Here is a 16,833-nt window from a genome sequence, read left to right on the forward strand (position 1 = left end):
CCGACAGTTGGCCGCTGGGGTTGATGTGCTACGGGTTGTAGGGGGTGTGCGTGCGGAGTGGGAGAGGGGATAGGAGGTTTCTGCTCTTCCGATCTGGCTGTCACATTATAGTGGGTATGGTGTCCCCCTTCTTACTTGCACCAACATGGAAGATGAGGCGACGAAAGGTAAAAAACGCTGGTTTCTCTATCGGAGTACACAAACAGCGTGTGAGAACATGACCGCAGCTCTTCGGCGTTGTGAGGGGTGCTGCTGAACGGGGGGGAGAGGTAAAAGGAAGGGAGAAGGGCTACTGCTGGACAGGGAGAGCACGGAAGGGGTGCTGCTGGATAGGGGAGAGAGACAGAAAGAAATAAAGACAAACAGCGGGCAGGGAGAGAGACGGAAAGAAATAAAGAGACAAACAGCGGGCAGGGAGAGAGAAAAAAAGAAAGGCAGATAGTCAATGGGCCAGGGAGAGAAAGAGAGAAAGACAGACATACAGAAAGAAAGAAAGAGAAAGATTTGCCTAAGTCTACACATCTATTCTAGCACCCGTTAATTAACGGGCTAAAAAACTAGTTAGAAATATTTCTCTCTATCCTGATACATCATATATTGCATTCTTCCTACAGAGTGTTCTTAAACACCGTTATCAACTTTTTTGATGTCATGTTATGATTGTTCATTTGTTTCTTCCCATCTAGCGATGATGCAAACTAATCAACAGACTCAAAAAAGAAGACAGGTGCGACGCACACAGCAGAGCCCATGAATCATTCTCAGGAAGATGTCCTTCAGTACTGGACATGGGATTCTGGGACCATCTTCTATTTTAAGTAATCAATTATTTTTATTCTGGGAGGAATTTGCTTCATGACTATGCACAGTTAACAAGCAAAAGATTTTACTTTTGTCTCCAAAGACGACTTTGATGAATTACTGCCATATAATTTATTTTATTCATGAACTATGCTTTCTGTTATTATCCTATATAATAAAACCCTAAGCGCGCATGCGCGATCGCGTCAGAGGGAACGTGCTACTGAGGTGGAGAGCGGCCTGCGAGGTTCGCTACAGCTGGCCAGCAAACCTCAGCAGGCTGCTTTGAAGAGGGGTGGCAGCGGTTCGTGCCGGTGGGAGGGAGGATAAGAACAGCTGCTATCTCAATAACAATTATTTTTAAAAAACAAAAACAGGCATGGCACAACAGAGGGCAGGGGGAGAGGGGCCAGGGAGAGACACAGACAGAAAGAATGACAGACAGACAGCGTCCAAGGAGAGAGAGAGAGAGACAAAGAAAATAGACAGACAGCACCCGTTAATGTAACGGGCTTAAACACTACCTCATGTTGGATTTGGTTCATGCCTTATGCTTTTTTAACCAGTACGAGCTCCAGTTATATAGACTCAGGTTCACAATCCTTTATCCAAAATGCTTGGGACCAGAGACTGTTCCGATTTTGGATTTTTGGAATAAAATGACATCAGTATCTGCAGTGATTCATATTCGTTGCCTGCCTTTGCACTGCCTGTTTCCTCCCTAGCTGGATGTGCCTGTGCTGCAGCAGGCAACAAATATGACACCTCAGAGGTACACCAGTGAAAGATAAGATGAACGGGAACCACTATCAGATAGATTGAATTCTTTAATACTTTTTTACAGAAGGGGTGGTAGATGTGTGGACTAGTCTCCTGCTAGAGACAAAGACTGTCTGAACTCAAGAAAGTGTGGGACAGGCATGTGGGATATCTTAGGGCGAAGAGAAAATGCTGTGGATGGGCCATCATGTGTCTGTGCTTCTAAAGTGACACCTCTATGCAGTCTGTATTGTAACACCTTTACAGAAGCTCATGTAAACCACTCTAAATTGATTTCCCAGTCATTAGTAATAAACAAAGTTGGGTTCAAGTTTCACTTTTGATGCTAAAAGTCAGCTTTTTTTGGACAAATTAATAATGCATCAATGTTACAAAGAAACATTTCAGTTGGGGGGAGGAGGGGGTTTTCAGTTTTTAGAATTTTAGATAAAAGATGGGTCAGCCTGTTGGTATTTTCCAGTTCCTAGAGGGGTCCACAGTGTAAGTTTGTACTGGGGGGGGGGGGGGGGTTAAGGTACTAGCCCAAGATCTTAAGGAGCTTAAAATTAAGATACCAGACTTTCCCTGTGTTTCAGCCCCTCCCCCCTTACCCCATGTCTTGGAATGCACTCTTAACATAGGCAACCCTAAGCCCCTCTTCACCAACTCAAATGGGTGAATTACAAAGGAGAGAAACCAAATTTTTGAACAATAATCGGCTACTGCTCACCATTGCAGTTGATGACTACTCTCATACTCAGAGTGTAGGCCAACCAGCTATACGAGTCACCCAAAATTATGAGCCATAATAGGGTTTTATATATATACTAGTATTTAAGCCCGTTACATTAACGGGTGCTAGAAAGCAGCCCCCTTTCCCTCTCCCCCTCCAGTTCCTCCCTGTCTCTCCGTAGCCCCCCTTCTGTCTTCCCCCCTAAGCAAAATGATCTGCCCCCTCGAAGCAGCTCCCTTTCCCTCTACCCTGCCAATTCCTCCCTGACAGTGTCTCCGTGGTCCCCCTTCTGTCTCCCCTCCCAAGCAAAGCTGTCTGCCTCCCAGCACACCCCTCCCCCCCAAAGCAGACCCCTTTCCCTCTACCCCTCCAATTCCTCCCTGACTGTCTCTCCGTGGCCCCCCATTTTTTTCCCCCCCAAGCAAAGCTATCTACCTCCCAGCACACCCCTCCCCCAAAACAGACCCCTTTCCCTCTGGCCCTCCAGTTCCTCCCTGACTGTGTCTCCGTGGCCCCCCCTTCTGTCTCCCCCCAAAGCAAAGCTGTCTGCCTCCAAGCACAGCCCTTCCCCAAAGCAGGCCCCTTTCCCTCTCCAGCTCCAGTTCCTCCCTGTCTCTCCGTGGCCCCCTTCTGTCTCCCCCCCAAGCAAAGCTGTGTGCCTCCAAGCACACCCTTACCCCAAAGCAGGCCCCTTTCCCTCTTCCTTCTTCCCAGTTCCTCCTTGTCTCTTCGTGGCCCACGCGATTTTCTCTTCTCGCGGTCTGGCCAGCTCCCCTAGTCCCTTGCCACCGCCGCCACCCCTCTTCCTTTCCCGCGGTCGACAAACCTCTTGCCTCCAGCAGCCGCTGCAGCACTGTAAACACGTTGTTTCGCGGCCTCTACTGCCCCGATTTGCTCTTCCATGTCCCTGATGACGTCATCAGAGAAACGGAAGAGCAAATGAAGGCAGTAGAGTCCGCGAAACAACGTGTTTACAGTGCTGCGTCGGTTGCTGGAGGCAAGAGTTTTGTCGACCGCGGGTAGGGAAGGGAAGGGGGTGGCGGCGGCGGCAAAGGACTAAGGTAGCCGGCCAGACCGCGAGAAGGGTAGGCTTAGAGGAACCCGGGACCGTGGCAGAAGTTGCTCAGTGTGAGGCTTCCTTCGCTCTTCCGGGTCTGCATTCCGACTCCTCAACGCGCCAGCCTGAGCCGGCATAGGCGGTTGAGGGTGGAAGGTTGTGGTCGGAGTTGCTAGGCTGCAGCGGATGTGTGAGTTGCGAGTGTGGGGCCTGCAGCGGCGCGAGGTGGAGACGGAGAGCAGGCTGTGGTGACGTTGTAGGCGCGCATGCGCACTCGTATTTTCGGGACATCTCAGGGAACACGTTTTTTTTAGTGCGCATGCGCGCTTAGCATTTTATTATTATAGATAATCCCGAGTGGTATGAAATACAATAGGAGAAGTGCACTTCTCCTATTGAGTGGAATTTGCCATACATAGGGTTACCAGATTTTCTGTTTGGAAAATCCAGACCCCCTATACCCGCCCCCCCCCCCAAACCCACCCAGTTCCACCCATCATGCCCCAGTCCTGCCCCAGCCCCACCACCTGCTCTCTTTGGGCAGGAAATGCAAGGATGCCCTCCTGCCTGACACGTTGTGGATGAAATCTTTTCAAACCCTGGACAAAGTGCCAGGTTTTGAGTGTCCGGGAAAATCCGGACGTCTGGTAACCCTAGCCCGGGGGTCGGCAACCTGCGGCTCTTTTCCACCTTTGCTGCGGCTCCGGTAGTGTGTCACGCAGGCATGCAGCTTAAGTCCGGCGTCGCGGCGGGAAATAGCCATGCTGAGCAGTGAGCTCAGCACATACACAGATGAAAGCCTTGCTTGCTTATTGGTCCGGCGGCCCCACCCCGCCGGACCAATCAGCAAGCAAGGCTTTCATCTGTGTAGTGCTGAGCTCACTGCTCAGCATGGCTATTTCCCCCGCGACGCTGGACTTGTAAGGTGCCTGAAAAAGAAATCATCCTGGCCGGGGTCGGTGTCATGCTCCGGAGATCTACAGCCTTCCTATCTCCCTCTCCCTTCTACCTGCTTCCGGCCACATCCCCTGCTCCGCGGCTCTCTTCGGCAACTCAGCAGCAGCGATCGACACAAGCTTCTGACGTCGGGGCCTATCCTCTGCGAGTCCCGCTTGTTTCAACTTCCTTTTTCCACAAAGGCGGGACTCGTAGAGGGAAGGCCTCGATGTCGGCAGCTTGTCTTGATCACTGCTAATGACGAGTTGCTGAAGAGAGCCGCGGAGCAGGGGGGTGTTGCCAGGTGCAGGTAGAAGGGAGAGGGCCAGATGCAGGACTCGTGGGTGAGGGAGCAGAAGTGAGAGGGGAGGGAAACAAAAGGAAATATTTCATACTGGGCTGGGCCGGAGTGGAGGGAGGGTGGAAAGATTCTAGCTACAGGGTGCAGTAACAAAGGAAAAGGGGGGAAAGCTGAAAATGGAGATAGTGACACAAAGAAGAGAAAGGGTAAGCAGGACCTACTGAATAAGGATAGAGATAAAGAGGGGACATGAAGAGGAGGTGAAATAGAGACATAGAAGTAATGCTGAAAAAGTGGGGGGGGGGGGGAGATAAAGACATTGAAAGGGCAAATGGTGAACATGGCGTAAAGATAAGGACAGAGACAAATGAAGATTCTGAAAAAGTGGTGAGATAGGGATATAGGTGAGATGGACACAAAGAAGGGTGATGCTGGAAAATAGGTGGAATGGTAATTCTGACAGACACAGAAGGGAAATGCTGGATCAAGGAGAGATGGGGCTCAGGCTGGATGGAATGAGGAGAAATGCCTTGTTGGCCCGGAACTTCCTCTCCTACGTCAGAATTGACGTCAGGGAGCGGAATGCTGGTCAGCGCAACACTTCTGCAGGGAAAGCTTGGGACGGCGGTGGCTTGGGGGCTGTTCCCCGATTGCGGTGGCAGCAAACCGAGTGGCTTGGGGGACGGCACGGAGACAGAAAGAAGGGGGAACAGGGAGACAGAAAGAAAAAGTTGGGGGAGAGAATGAGGTCTGGAGGAGAGGAAACATACAGGAGGCTGAAAGAAAGGAAGAAAGATTGGATGCACAGTCAGAAGAAGAAAGTGCAACCAGAGACTCATGAAATCACCAAATAGCAAAGGTAGGAAAAATGATTTTATTTTCAATTTAGTGATCCTGTATATAGCATTAAGATAAGAAACAATATATGCAGTGTTAGATTTGTTTTATAATGGTTTTGCGGCTCCAAGTTTTTTTTTCTTTTCGAAAACGGGTCCAAGTGGCTCTTTATGTCTTAAAGGTTGCAGACCCCTGCCCTAGCCATACAGGACTCGGTCATTTTGCTGTCCTCTTGCTCAGAGACAAAGTAGTTTCAGGTCTCTGACCGATCACAGGGCCCAACCAAGATCTTGTACCATAACATAGTAAATGTCCATTCAGCGGTAATTTGTCTGCTTTGGGTAAATGCTCACACAACTCAGCGGTGACGGGACTAAATTGCACGAGACAATGGCACACCGACAACTGAGCGCAAGGTTGACGGCATGTCGAAGAAAAGCACTATTTTAAAGGGCTCCGATGGAGGGGTGTGGGGGGGAACCCCCCCCACTTTACTTAACAGACATTGCGCTGCCATTGGGGGGGTTTGGGGGGTTGTAACCCCCCACATTATACTTAAAACTGAACTTTTCCCCTAAAAAACAGGCAAAAACCCCCCACAACGCCAGCGCGATGTCTGTTAAGTAAAATAGGGGGGTTCCCCACCAACACCCCCGTCGGAACCCTTTAAAATAGTGCTTTTCTTCAGCGCGCCGTCAACCTTGCGCTCAGTTGTCGGCGCGCCGTTGTCTCACGCGATTTTGTCTATGAACCCAACTCAGCAACTACTGCATTTACTCCAATCCCCCACCCAGCCTTTTGGGGTTCTTAACTGCTGCTAAGCACAGTTTATCTCCATCTGTCCTTGAAGATTTAATGGAGTTATGCAACTCTCAGTCTGTGCAGGTTATTCCGGTGCCTCATTTCCACAGTCTTGGCACTGGGGATTCTTTTACCTCATTTAAAAAAAATGTTCTGTTTTGTTAATTTCCACCACCTTCTTTCAAAGGTGGTTTCAGATACTGGGGTCCTTTTATTAAGGTGTGCAAACCGATTTAGCACACGCTAAATGCTAAGACATCCATTATATTCCTAGGGGCATCTTAGCATTTAGTGCGTGCTAAATCGGTTAGCGTAGCTTAATATAAGGACCCCATTGTTAGTTACAACACTGCTACATAGGGCCACAAGCATTCATATATGTCCATTCTTGAACATAGCACCCCTCTCTCTTTTATTCTCTTTTCCATCTAAAATCTTTTGTTACCACGTTCACCACACCATGACACAACCTCGCAGTCTTTAGCACATCTTTTTTAACTCAGCCACAAGCGATCTTTATATGATCGTGCTGTGTATATATTTCAAATTTCCTCTCAAGTTTCGGATCCTATGAAACTTTTTGGGATGCAGCATAACTTTTCTCTGATGATGTTGGTATTTATGGAATTCTTTTTCAGTGGTTGTCTAATGGTCGATGTTACAAGTCTGCCATCTGCTGGGTATATTTTGAATTGCACACTTCTTTAAATTTTCTTTTTTTGGCCTATCCACAAATTCTAAATATTCAGCTCTATAATATTTCACTCTAGCGTTACAGTATAACAATTTCAAAATCTGAAATATTATTTCCTTTACACTCATTTTTATATGTGGTTGCAGGGTATATTATGCATGTGTTCACTATTTTAATTCTCAATTACCTGTAATGTTTATACATTTTTATCTATTTTTAAATTGTTTTATTCCTGATTTAATTATTGGTTTAGTAAGTCTTGATGTTAATATCAATTTGTCTACTGCTTAATGTATGAAGAAACAATAAAAAAATAAACAATATCTTTGTACCGAAACATGGACCGAGGCAGATCTATAGTATATACCTGTGGTCTACAACACATGCTTTTAACACAGTGGGCTCCTTTTACAAAGGTGCGATAGGGCCTTAACGCGTGCAATAGCGCACATTAAATTCCCGTGCGCACTAGCCACTACCGCCTCCTTTTTAGGAGGCAGTATAGAGTGTGGTAATTTTGTGCGTACGCTAAAAACCCTAGTGCACCTACGTAAAAGGAGCCCAGTGTCTACCAAACAGATTGGTATAAATGTGTCTGTATTGAAAACCATCTCAGAAAACACTACAAATAAGCAAAAAGACTTTATTAATTTGGAAATACTAATTGGGAAGAATACATATTTTGTAAACGGGTTTCTACCAGAGCCTCTAATGTTTATAAATTTTTATCAACACAACTAATTAATATACTACTTTAACCTAAAGCAAAAAAAAAAAAAATAGAATTTTTTTCCTACCTTTGTTGCCTGGTTTCTATTTTCCTCATGTTCTCATTCAATTCCTTCCATCCACTGTCTCTCTTCTCTCTGCGTCTTCCATTTGCTCTGCTACTGTGCCTCTCCCTTTCTCCTCCCTTCCAAATTGGTCTGGTACCCATCTTCTTCCCTCCGCTCCCCCCATAGTCTGGCTTCTCTGTCTTTTTCCCTGCCAGTCTTCTCCCCACTCTCTCTCCACCATTTCCTTTCAGCATCCTTCTCCCCCCATCTTCCCCATGTCCTGTCAGCGTCCTTCTCCCCTCTGTCTTCCCCATGTGCTTTCAGCATCCTTCTCCCCCCTCTGTCTTCCCCATGTCCTTTCAGCATCCTTCTCCCCCCCGTCTTCCCCATGTCCTTTCAGCATCCTTCTCCACCTCTTTGTCTTCCCCATGTCCTTTCAGCATCCTTCTCCCCCCTCCCGTCTTCCCCATGTCCTTTCAGCATCCTTCTCCACCCCTTTGTCTTCCCCATGTGCTTTCAGCGTCCTTCTCCCCCCTCTGTCTTCCCCATGTCCTTTCAGCTTCCTTCTCCTCCCCATCTTCCCCATGTCCTTTCAGCGTCCTTCTCTACCCCCATCTTCCCCATGTCCTTTCAGCATCCTTCTCCACCCCTTTGTCTTCCCCAGTGTTTCAGCGTCCTTCTTCCCCCTCAGTTTTACCTTAAGCGTCTTTTCCTCTCCACTCAACCTTTCCTCCCTTTCTCCCTCCCTGCCCTTTACCTTTGTGGCGCTTCCCCGCCCAACTGACAATAGAACAGGCCCGGTCCGAGAAACCTCCCTGCCCTTTAGCCGCAAATCTAAATTACCTTCTTACAGCAGCTGGAGTATTGAAGCTGCTGTAAGAAAGTAATTTAGATTTGCGGCTACAGGGCAGGGAGGTTTGTTGGACCGGGCCTGTTGTTGGTCGGTCGGTCAGGGGAAGCGCCACAAAGGTAAGGGGACCTGGCCGGCTGTGCTGCACCCGGGGCGGACCGCCCTCCCCCCCTTGATACGCCACTGCCTTTTCCCTACCTGCCCTGCCGCAGCACACAGCCGACCGGAAGTCTTCCCAATGTCAGTGCTGACGTCGGAGGGAGGGAGGGCTTTGCTGACATCGGGAAGACTTCCATTCGGCTGTGTGCTGCGGCAGGGCAGGTAGGGAGAAGACGAGCCTCGCGGCTGAGTACATCCAGCTCCGCGACCCTCGGAGGCGTCCCCACGGAATCTCTGTGACCCTAGGGGGCATCCCCATGGGATCCCCGCGACCCTCGGGGGCGTCCCCACAGAATCCCCGCGACCCGAAGGGGGAACCCGCGGGATCCCCATCGTCCCTGTTCCCGTGCAGCTCTCTATACTGGACTCAAATAACCACCTTACTTATAAAATATATAATACCGATATATTTCCTGCCTTTGACTTGGTGGACCATGAGATTCTATTGGGTTGTTTGGATGCTATGGCAAATTCTGGGAAGGCCTGCATCTGGAGTACTGCGTCCAATACTGGTCGCCGCACCTTAAGAAGGATATGGTGATGCTTGAGAGGGTCCAGAGAAGAGCAACAAAAATGATTAAGGGCATGGAAAACCTTGCTTATACCGAAAGGCTGGAGAAGCTGGGGCTCTTCACCCTGGAAAAACGGAGACTTAGAGGGGACATGATAGAGACCTATAAAATCATGAAAGGTATAGATAAGGTAGAGCGAGACAGATTCTTCAGGCTAGCAGGGACATCAAAAACAAGAGGGCACTCAGAAAAACTGAAAGGAGACAGATTCAAAACGAATGCTCGGAAGTACTTCTTCACTCAGAGGGTGGTGGACACCTGGAATGTGCTTCCAGGAGAGGTGATAGGACAAAGTACAATAATGGGTTTCAAAAAGGGCTTGGATGACTTCTTGAAGGAGAAAGGGATTACAGGGTATAGATAGAGGGGTACTTTACATGGTACTTTAGGATTAGGGCATAAACAATTCAGGTGGAGGGAACTTACAGGTCAAGGAGACCTGGAGGGCCACCGCAGGAGCAGACTGCTGGGCGCGATGGACCCCTGGTCTAACCCGACAGAGGCAATTCTTATGTCCAAGTGAGCTTTCTACCCTAGCTGAGGTTAGTCTTTCTGGTGACCCATAAACTGCAAAATATGGAAAGAATGTTCTATGTACATAAAATTGATCTATCACTCTTAGAAAGGAAAAACATTTTAATAATTCAGAATATAAATAAAACAAAGCATTTCATTCATCACACAATTTAAAGAGGAGGCCAAATCACTTTATAATACGCTCAGAAAAATAAAATTACTCTCTACCACAATAGAAAAAAAATCTATTTCTTTAACAAGTTCATATTTGAAAAATTACATTTATTCACAGTACAAAGTGGTGCGTTTTGTTTTTTTTTAAAGGTCACTGTACATTTATTATATACTTCATATGCACTCTAAAAGTTGATACAAGAATAGATCCTTTTATTTGTGAAGAGTGATGTTGCGCCCAAGAAAGCGAAATACAACATCATGCTACGACAATTCAAACACACTGGTCTGTCACCACAGTGATGATATATACAGCAGGAACTTTAAACAGTCTTTTCCAAATATATAGATTCTGCCACAGATAAGTGAACAAAGAGAATAAAGTATGTGTAGAAATCTCCACAGTTATCAGATGAAAAAATGTTCTGAGAGAATAAGAGGTGAGCAACCATAATCCATCCAGGTTTTCAAAATTTCCACAATGAATATGCATGAGATCTATTTGCATATAATGGAAGCAGAACACTTCATCCTCCATATTCACAGGGGTTAGGGGAAAAGCCGGCCCGGAAATACCAAAAAATTGCGAACAACATCAGGGCCAACTCTGACCCACCCCTGCCGCTCGGATCGCTCCACTGTACTTACATTTTAAAGCCTGGTGGTCTAGTGGTGAAACGGGGCAGGAGTGATCTTCCTACGTTCCTGCCCCACGCAAAGCTGGGAACAAAAATGTCTTCCGCGAGTTCATAGGAATTCAGCAGCCATTCTTGTTTCCAGTTCTGCACAGGCAGGAGCATAGAAAAATCACTCCTGCCCTGCTTCACTGCTAGACCACCAGGTTTTAAAAAGTAAGTACAGGAGGTGGGGGTGGGCCACCCAGACAAAGCCTGCGAATTTGGAGGGGGATGTGTACATATAAAATCAATCTCATGCATTTTCGTTGTGGCTCTCTCAAGGACCATGGTTGCTCACTCCTGTGATAGAAGAATCTTTATTTAGTATCATCGCCTGGATTTTAAATTAGTATGCTAAACTATGTGCCAGGGGTTACCATGTAATACATACAAAACCAAGAAAAGAAATGAAAACTATGGGATGTAGGCATTTTCTAGTACTTCTAAATGTTCACCTCATGTTTATCAAATCAAGGGCGTTTGCCTTCTCTAAAGTTTGGACACAATCGGTGCATTTTGACAGCACAATTTGTTATATTGTGCCATGCCTACCAAACCTAAAAATAAAAGCTCAACTTTATTTAGGACACTTCAACTACCTGTTAGAGCCTCAGATGAGTACTGGCTCCCCCTCCCAAAATAGGGTTGATTGAAATATTCTACAGAATTCTGTGCAAGAAAAAAATGAAATTTTATGCAAAATATTTTGAAAATTGCTGCACAGGATCTCTTCACCGTTAAGCCAACTCCTCCCCCCCCATCCTCAACTTTCCCAACATAGATGTCTCTGCACCCCTTAGCCTTCTCCCCTCTTCTTAATACTTCATTTTCTCCCACTTCAAGCACACAAACTCCCATTTCTTCTTTTTCCATCCCAGGCCCATACCCCACTTCACCTTCTCTCTATCCCCACTATTATTTCCTTTTCCCTACAGCCCAAACCTTGCTCTGCCCTCATCTCTACCTCCAACCCAAAATTTGTTCTTTCCATACCCTCAATCTTGTAATGCCTGCCACCCTAAGCATCCTCCCCAACCCTTACCCACCCTTCTTATACAGAGGCGGCAGCAGCACATATGCCTTGGGGATGAGGCCTTGTCTTCCCTCTGCCATCCTAGGCCCAGCTGCTTCTTTGAACCATGCACTGAACAGCATCCAGGCTTGGAGAAAGCAGCTCAATCTGTACTGTGCTCCATATCTCCCTCTTGCCCTGCAATCGGGATGGGAGGGGGGAAGGGCAATGAAGAAAAACTGTCGGTGCCTACACGGTATTACCCCAGGAATAAAAAAAAATATGTTGCTACCAGTTACCTGTAGGGTTTCTGATTTTAAATTTCAGCTGACAAAATCTGATAAAACACCCCATGAACCATCTCCATCGTACTCTCGCCACCTCCCTGACTTAACACCAACTTTTGCTAAGTGCCACAGATACACACATTAGAGCCCACTGGAGAAAAGTACCCAGCAAGAGAGTACTTTTGTACCCTCAAAGAGCCCCAAATGCCTATATTTACAAATTTGTAAACATTCAAGAAAAGAAGTCCTACTTCATTTTAAGAATTGCATAAAATATTGCAATCTAAGTGGAATATGTTCTTTGCAAATTATACTGGCTGTCGGAAACAAAAAACCAATGCAAAATTTTGGAAGGCTGATAAGACATGGTTGTCAGTCCCTAGATTAGAGCTTGCATCCACTGACTTACTGGAAATGAGCACCTGAGTTCACAAGCCAGTCCCTCAAGACACACCCAACCTGCTTGAGTCACTGGGATTAGCCTAAAAACCAGTCTGGCTAGGAAGGGGATACCCAAAGACCAGTTTGAGCACCACTGCAATATTAACCAAAGAGGCGCACAGCCAAGTCTGTTTCCAGAACCTGGTAGATTTGAGTTTTAACTTGTACAACTCGTTTTGCATTGCTCCTAATTTGCCAATGTGGTTAAGTCGTAGAAATTCAATCAAAATTGAAAGTATGCCATTTAGGATATGCAAACATTTTAGAAGCGACAATTTGCAAAATAATTAAACATACATAGCCAAGCGCAATAATTACATATTAAAATGGGCCATATGGATTTTTTAAGTTTCAAGTGACATTCATGCCTTAGAACACACAAACAAAAATCACCAGAATAGATTTTGTTTCCAGTTAAAATATACAAAGTGCAACACACACATGGCATCTGTTTAACAGTTATACCGACTCCTTAAATTATTTGTTCAAAATATTTTCATCAACATGTAAAAATGATGTGAACCTCTTACAGAAACACAAAATAATCCTACTGAAGACCAATATTATATTTACATGGATATGCAATACTTCAAATTCATTGAAACTCAAAGTACATAGTATATACTGCAGTGAATCAATTGATAATCCCAGTTTCTCTCTCAAATTAGATCCAATAGAGTAGAGGAAAACTAGTTAAATACATATAACAAAAAACAAACAAACTAAAATATTTTGTTGCCATCTTTCTGGTATACCGTTTCCTTTACAATAAGGATTGGGGAAAGAACATTTTTAGGTTTCTGTTTCACATACATCGATGGCCACTGGGAGATAGTATATAGGCAAAAATATAGCCCAAGCCAGGGGAAAAATTGAGTTAGACAGATTTAGAAGCAAGGAAAAAAAAAGAGGTTCAATCCAAATCTCTATTGTGAGCTATCACCTATTGGAGACATTATTTTACTCTTTCTTCCGAACTTCAGTTAAATTCTGTGACTGCACCACCATTTCCTACCACAAGTATCAATGCTACATACAAACTTTACAAAGCTTAAAACTTCTACTGGTCCCCGAGAATTTGAAATAAAAAGCAGCAACCATTAACTAAGAGGTTTTTTTGTTTTAATATGTATTAAATATTACTATTGCTTACAAATGGAAATAATGTTTTAACATATCACATTCTCAACATAAGGCCCTGCGGTTTCTTGGAACTGAAAAATTAAAGAATAAAATCAATGGCAGGCTAAATCCAAAATTCAAGTAGATTTTCCTGAACTATATAAGCTGCTCCATCTAAAACAGGGGTCTCAAAGTCCCTCCTTGAGGGCCGCAATCCAGTCGGGTTTTCAGGATTTCCCCAATGAATATGCATGAGATCTATGTACATGTCCTGCTTTCAATGCATATTCATTGGGGAAATCCTGAAAACCCGACTGGATTGCGGCCCTCAAGGAGGGACTTTGAAATCCCTGATTTGAAACAACCATGCTACAGCTTTTTTAAAAAACATTTTCAAAATCTTCGGAAAAAAAAGAGGCCTCCAGTAAACATATTGGTCCTGGGGAACCAATGAAAAAAAAGGTACTGTAGCTCATGGGCTGTTGAGACCACTCAGGTCGCTTCTTCATCTCTTGGATAAGGCGGCTATGCTTCTCTGCCTGGCAGCTGCAATCCGTGGCGCCCCACCCTCTTTCTCCACCCCCCCCCCCCAATGCATGCACCACTTCCTTTGCCCCGTACCTCTGTAACATACCTAGTGTGAGCAACAACCCTCAACCTGTCACACCTGTGTGGGCTCTCCCTTTGATGTCACTTCCTAGGCACGGGTCCAGGAAGTGACATCAGAAGAGCTGAAGAAGGCACGACAGCAGGTTGGGGGTTGCTGCTCATGCCAGGAACATTAGAGGTACAGGGGAAGGGAAGCAGCATGCATGGCAGAGGGGGGGCGGGGAAGAAGCGGAGGATGGGTGGAGAAGATGGGTGCTGCACTCCTACCTAGACGGTGCCTGCGGCAGACAGCCCCCCGCCCCTCCCCCCCTTACTACGCCACTGGCTACAATATTTATCCTTAACAATGCATGACATGATAAATTGGGCAGACTGAAAGACCAATTGGCCGTTAACCTGCCATCATCTACTACATTAAGACATAAGATCTCCAAGCTTCTTGGCCAGCATCTTAACATGGCTCCTCAAAATATTTCCAGCAAAGGCTCCCAAGAAGAGTTTCAGCTACATAGAAAGAATTTTAAAACAGTTGCACTGGTGATGCAGGCAGGCTGAACTTCTTTCTTCATGTCAGCAAAGGGTTATTGTTTTGTTTTAAAAGTGAAAACGTAAGTGTTATAATACAGCACTAGTCTGAGAAAAAGCTACTAGCTTAAAGGCAATGGATTTAGTAACATAAAAGGCGATGTTTCATGTCATACCCTTACCTCAAAGCGATTTTTGTAATATCAGTATCCAAGTTACTCAAAGGTGAGAACTTGTCATTGCCACTCCCAATGATAAATTGGAATATTACTCATATGTGCTAAATCATGAGAAGACATTATATAATGTTAATGCTACTTTTCTCAGGTTTTTATTTATGAAGAAAACTGGATAAGAATATTCATGCTATTTAATGGAATCATATGGCTCCAATCAATCACTATCAGGACTCATTTTCCTTGAGAAGATTATAGAAAGGCTATCCAATCAGTAATCAGCAAAGATTACCCCTTTACATAATCATCAAACTCCTGCCACCAGGTGTCAAACCAGTCATGAGATGTGAATCAAAAGTCATGAAATGTTATCCGAAGATGAGTTTTAGCAAACTAGTATTATATATTCCAACTCAGAAGATGTGTTTGGGATTAAGATTGCCTTGTATAGGTCTGTTTTTTTAACAACAACAAAAAGACTATTATGCTTGCCTGTTCCCTATAAAGGAATCCAGAGAGACTTGCTTTAACATTTTAGTATAATTATCCATCCTGCAGTCTACAAAGAGGATACCAATATACCCAATAAATCACTGTATCAGTGATGAGACCCTCTATATTTCATCGTGTGGTCAAAATTCTTTGTAAACATCATAAAATGTTTTTGGTATTGCTAGAATTAACTGTAATGCCAGTCAGTTCTTAACCTGATTAGAATTCTCACTGGAAACTGTGTGCTAGAAATCATGGAATAGAGCATCAACATAGTTTAGGATTTTCAAACATTGTTCTGTGTTCCTTTGAGCATATCTACCCAAAATTTTCTCTTTCCCAAAAGAGACTGGAAACCACTCGGAATCAATGCAATCCAGATTTGGCCACATCAACCAATGCTGTCGCAAGAGCTCACATGCTGCATGAATATGAATGCCCCCACAGCACTAAAGAGGGTTACACACTGCAAGTCATAATCAAATTGTTCCTGTGATTTACAGAAAGTAATTAGGTTAGATTGATATAAACTGCAAAACTAGCAGCAGGAAGAAAATGCTTCTCCTAGTTTCAATTTTTCCCAGTAAAGGAGGTGAACAGACAGAGTATGACTTTCAATGCACAGAAACAAAATGAGCAGGAACCGTCTTTGCTCAACGACTTGGAACCCAAAAATCAACCCAACAGGTCTGTTCAAGAGATAATGGCACTCATGTAGCCCATTAGAGGTGCATGTCAGTCTGACACTTTTAAAGGACAGACACAAAGATGTCAACCAGCAAGTCCTGACTTAAATACTACCAATCAATAAAATGGAACAAAATGCTTTAACCAAAAAGATCTTTTAAATCATTGCTAGCTGAGCTGCTGCTTTTCATGGTATTCACTGGCTGTGTAAAGTTCTGTGGGTTAAAGAAAGGATTACCCTGCATACCAAAGTCAGCCTGCCCCAACACATTCATTGGCGTTGCCATCATTGAGCCACTCACGCCCTGGGGTCCAGGAGGTGATGGAAACTGATTAAGCCACTGGTTTGGTTTCGGTTGGGACATTTGGTTCATAGTAACTTTAGACTTCTGAGGACCAAAGAGGTTGTCCAAAGCGGACATGTCAGCGGTGGGTTTGTTATGATGCGTCTGCTGTACAAGACCAGCAGGAGCACCCATGCCGAGGTAGTTTGGCATATTGGAGGTTGCTGCCATATTCATGTTGGCCATTCCCATTGAACTTGAACCACTGAAGACATTCTGGTTGGTGTTACTGTGGAATCCAGGAGTCTGAAAACTCATATTAGAGTTAAATCCATTAGTCACATTTCTTACAGTACTTATGTTGTCCATAGGTGCTGAAAATACCATGCCAGAGCCCATAGATGGAACAGAAGAGAAACCACTGGAAGAAACGGTTTTAGGATTACTGATCGAAAGGCTGTTCAAGGACAGTTTATTTTCCATTAAGATACTTGTCAGATCCTTTGTCTGAAAAAAATACATGAAAAAAAGCTGTTAGACAGTTTTCATACTACC

The 16,833-nt window shown here is 45.0% G+C and overlaps 2 protein-coding genes across 5 annotated transcripts in view; one reads left to right on the forward strand and one right to left on the reverse strand.

Annotated features, from left to right (window-relative positions):
• The window catches only part of LOC117363647, a 135,028-nt gene extending 132,542 nt beyond the window's left edge, over nucleotides 1-2,486 (forward strand). The window contains exon 24 of the mRNA XM_033951738.1: nucleotides 687-2,486. Coding sequence (XP_033807629.1) covers nucleotides 687-754 — 68 coding nt within the window. The 3' untranslated portion in view covers nucleotides 755-2,486. The remainder of the gene's footprint in view (nucleotides 1-686) is intronic.
• Nucleotides 2,487-10,053: 7,567 nt separating this feature from the next.
• SCYL2 (SCY1 like pseudokinase 2) overlaps nucleotides 10,054-16,833 on the reverse strand; it is a 93,768-nt gene continuing 86,988 nt past the window's right edge. For all 4 annotated transcript variants that reach the window (XM_033952644.1, XM_033952641.1, XM_033952642.1 and 1 more), the window contains one exon: nucleotides 10,054-16,785. In XM_033952644.1, the coding sequence (XP_033808535.1) occupies nucleotides 16,135-16,785 (651 nt within the window). In that variant the 3' untranslated portion in view covers nucleotides 10,054-16,134. The remainder of the gene's footprint in view (nucleotides 16,786-16,833) is intronic.

This window comes from Geotrypetes seraphini, chromosome 7 (assembly GCF_902459505.1).
Source record: "Geotrypetes seraphini chromosome 7, aGeoSer1.1, whole genome shotgun sequence".
Lineage (NCBI taxonomy): Eukaryota > Metazoa > Chordata > Amphibia > Gymnophiona > Dermophiidae > Geotrypetes > Geotrypetes seraphini.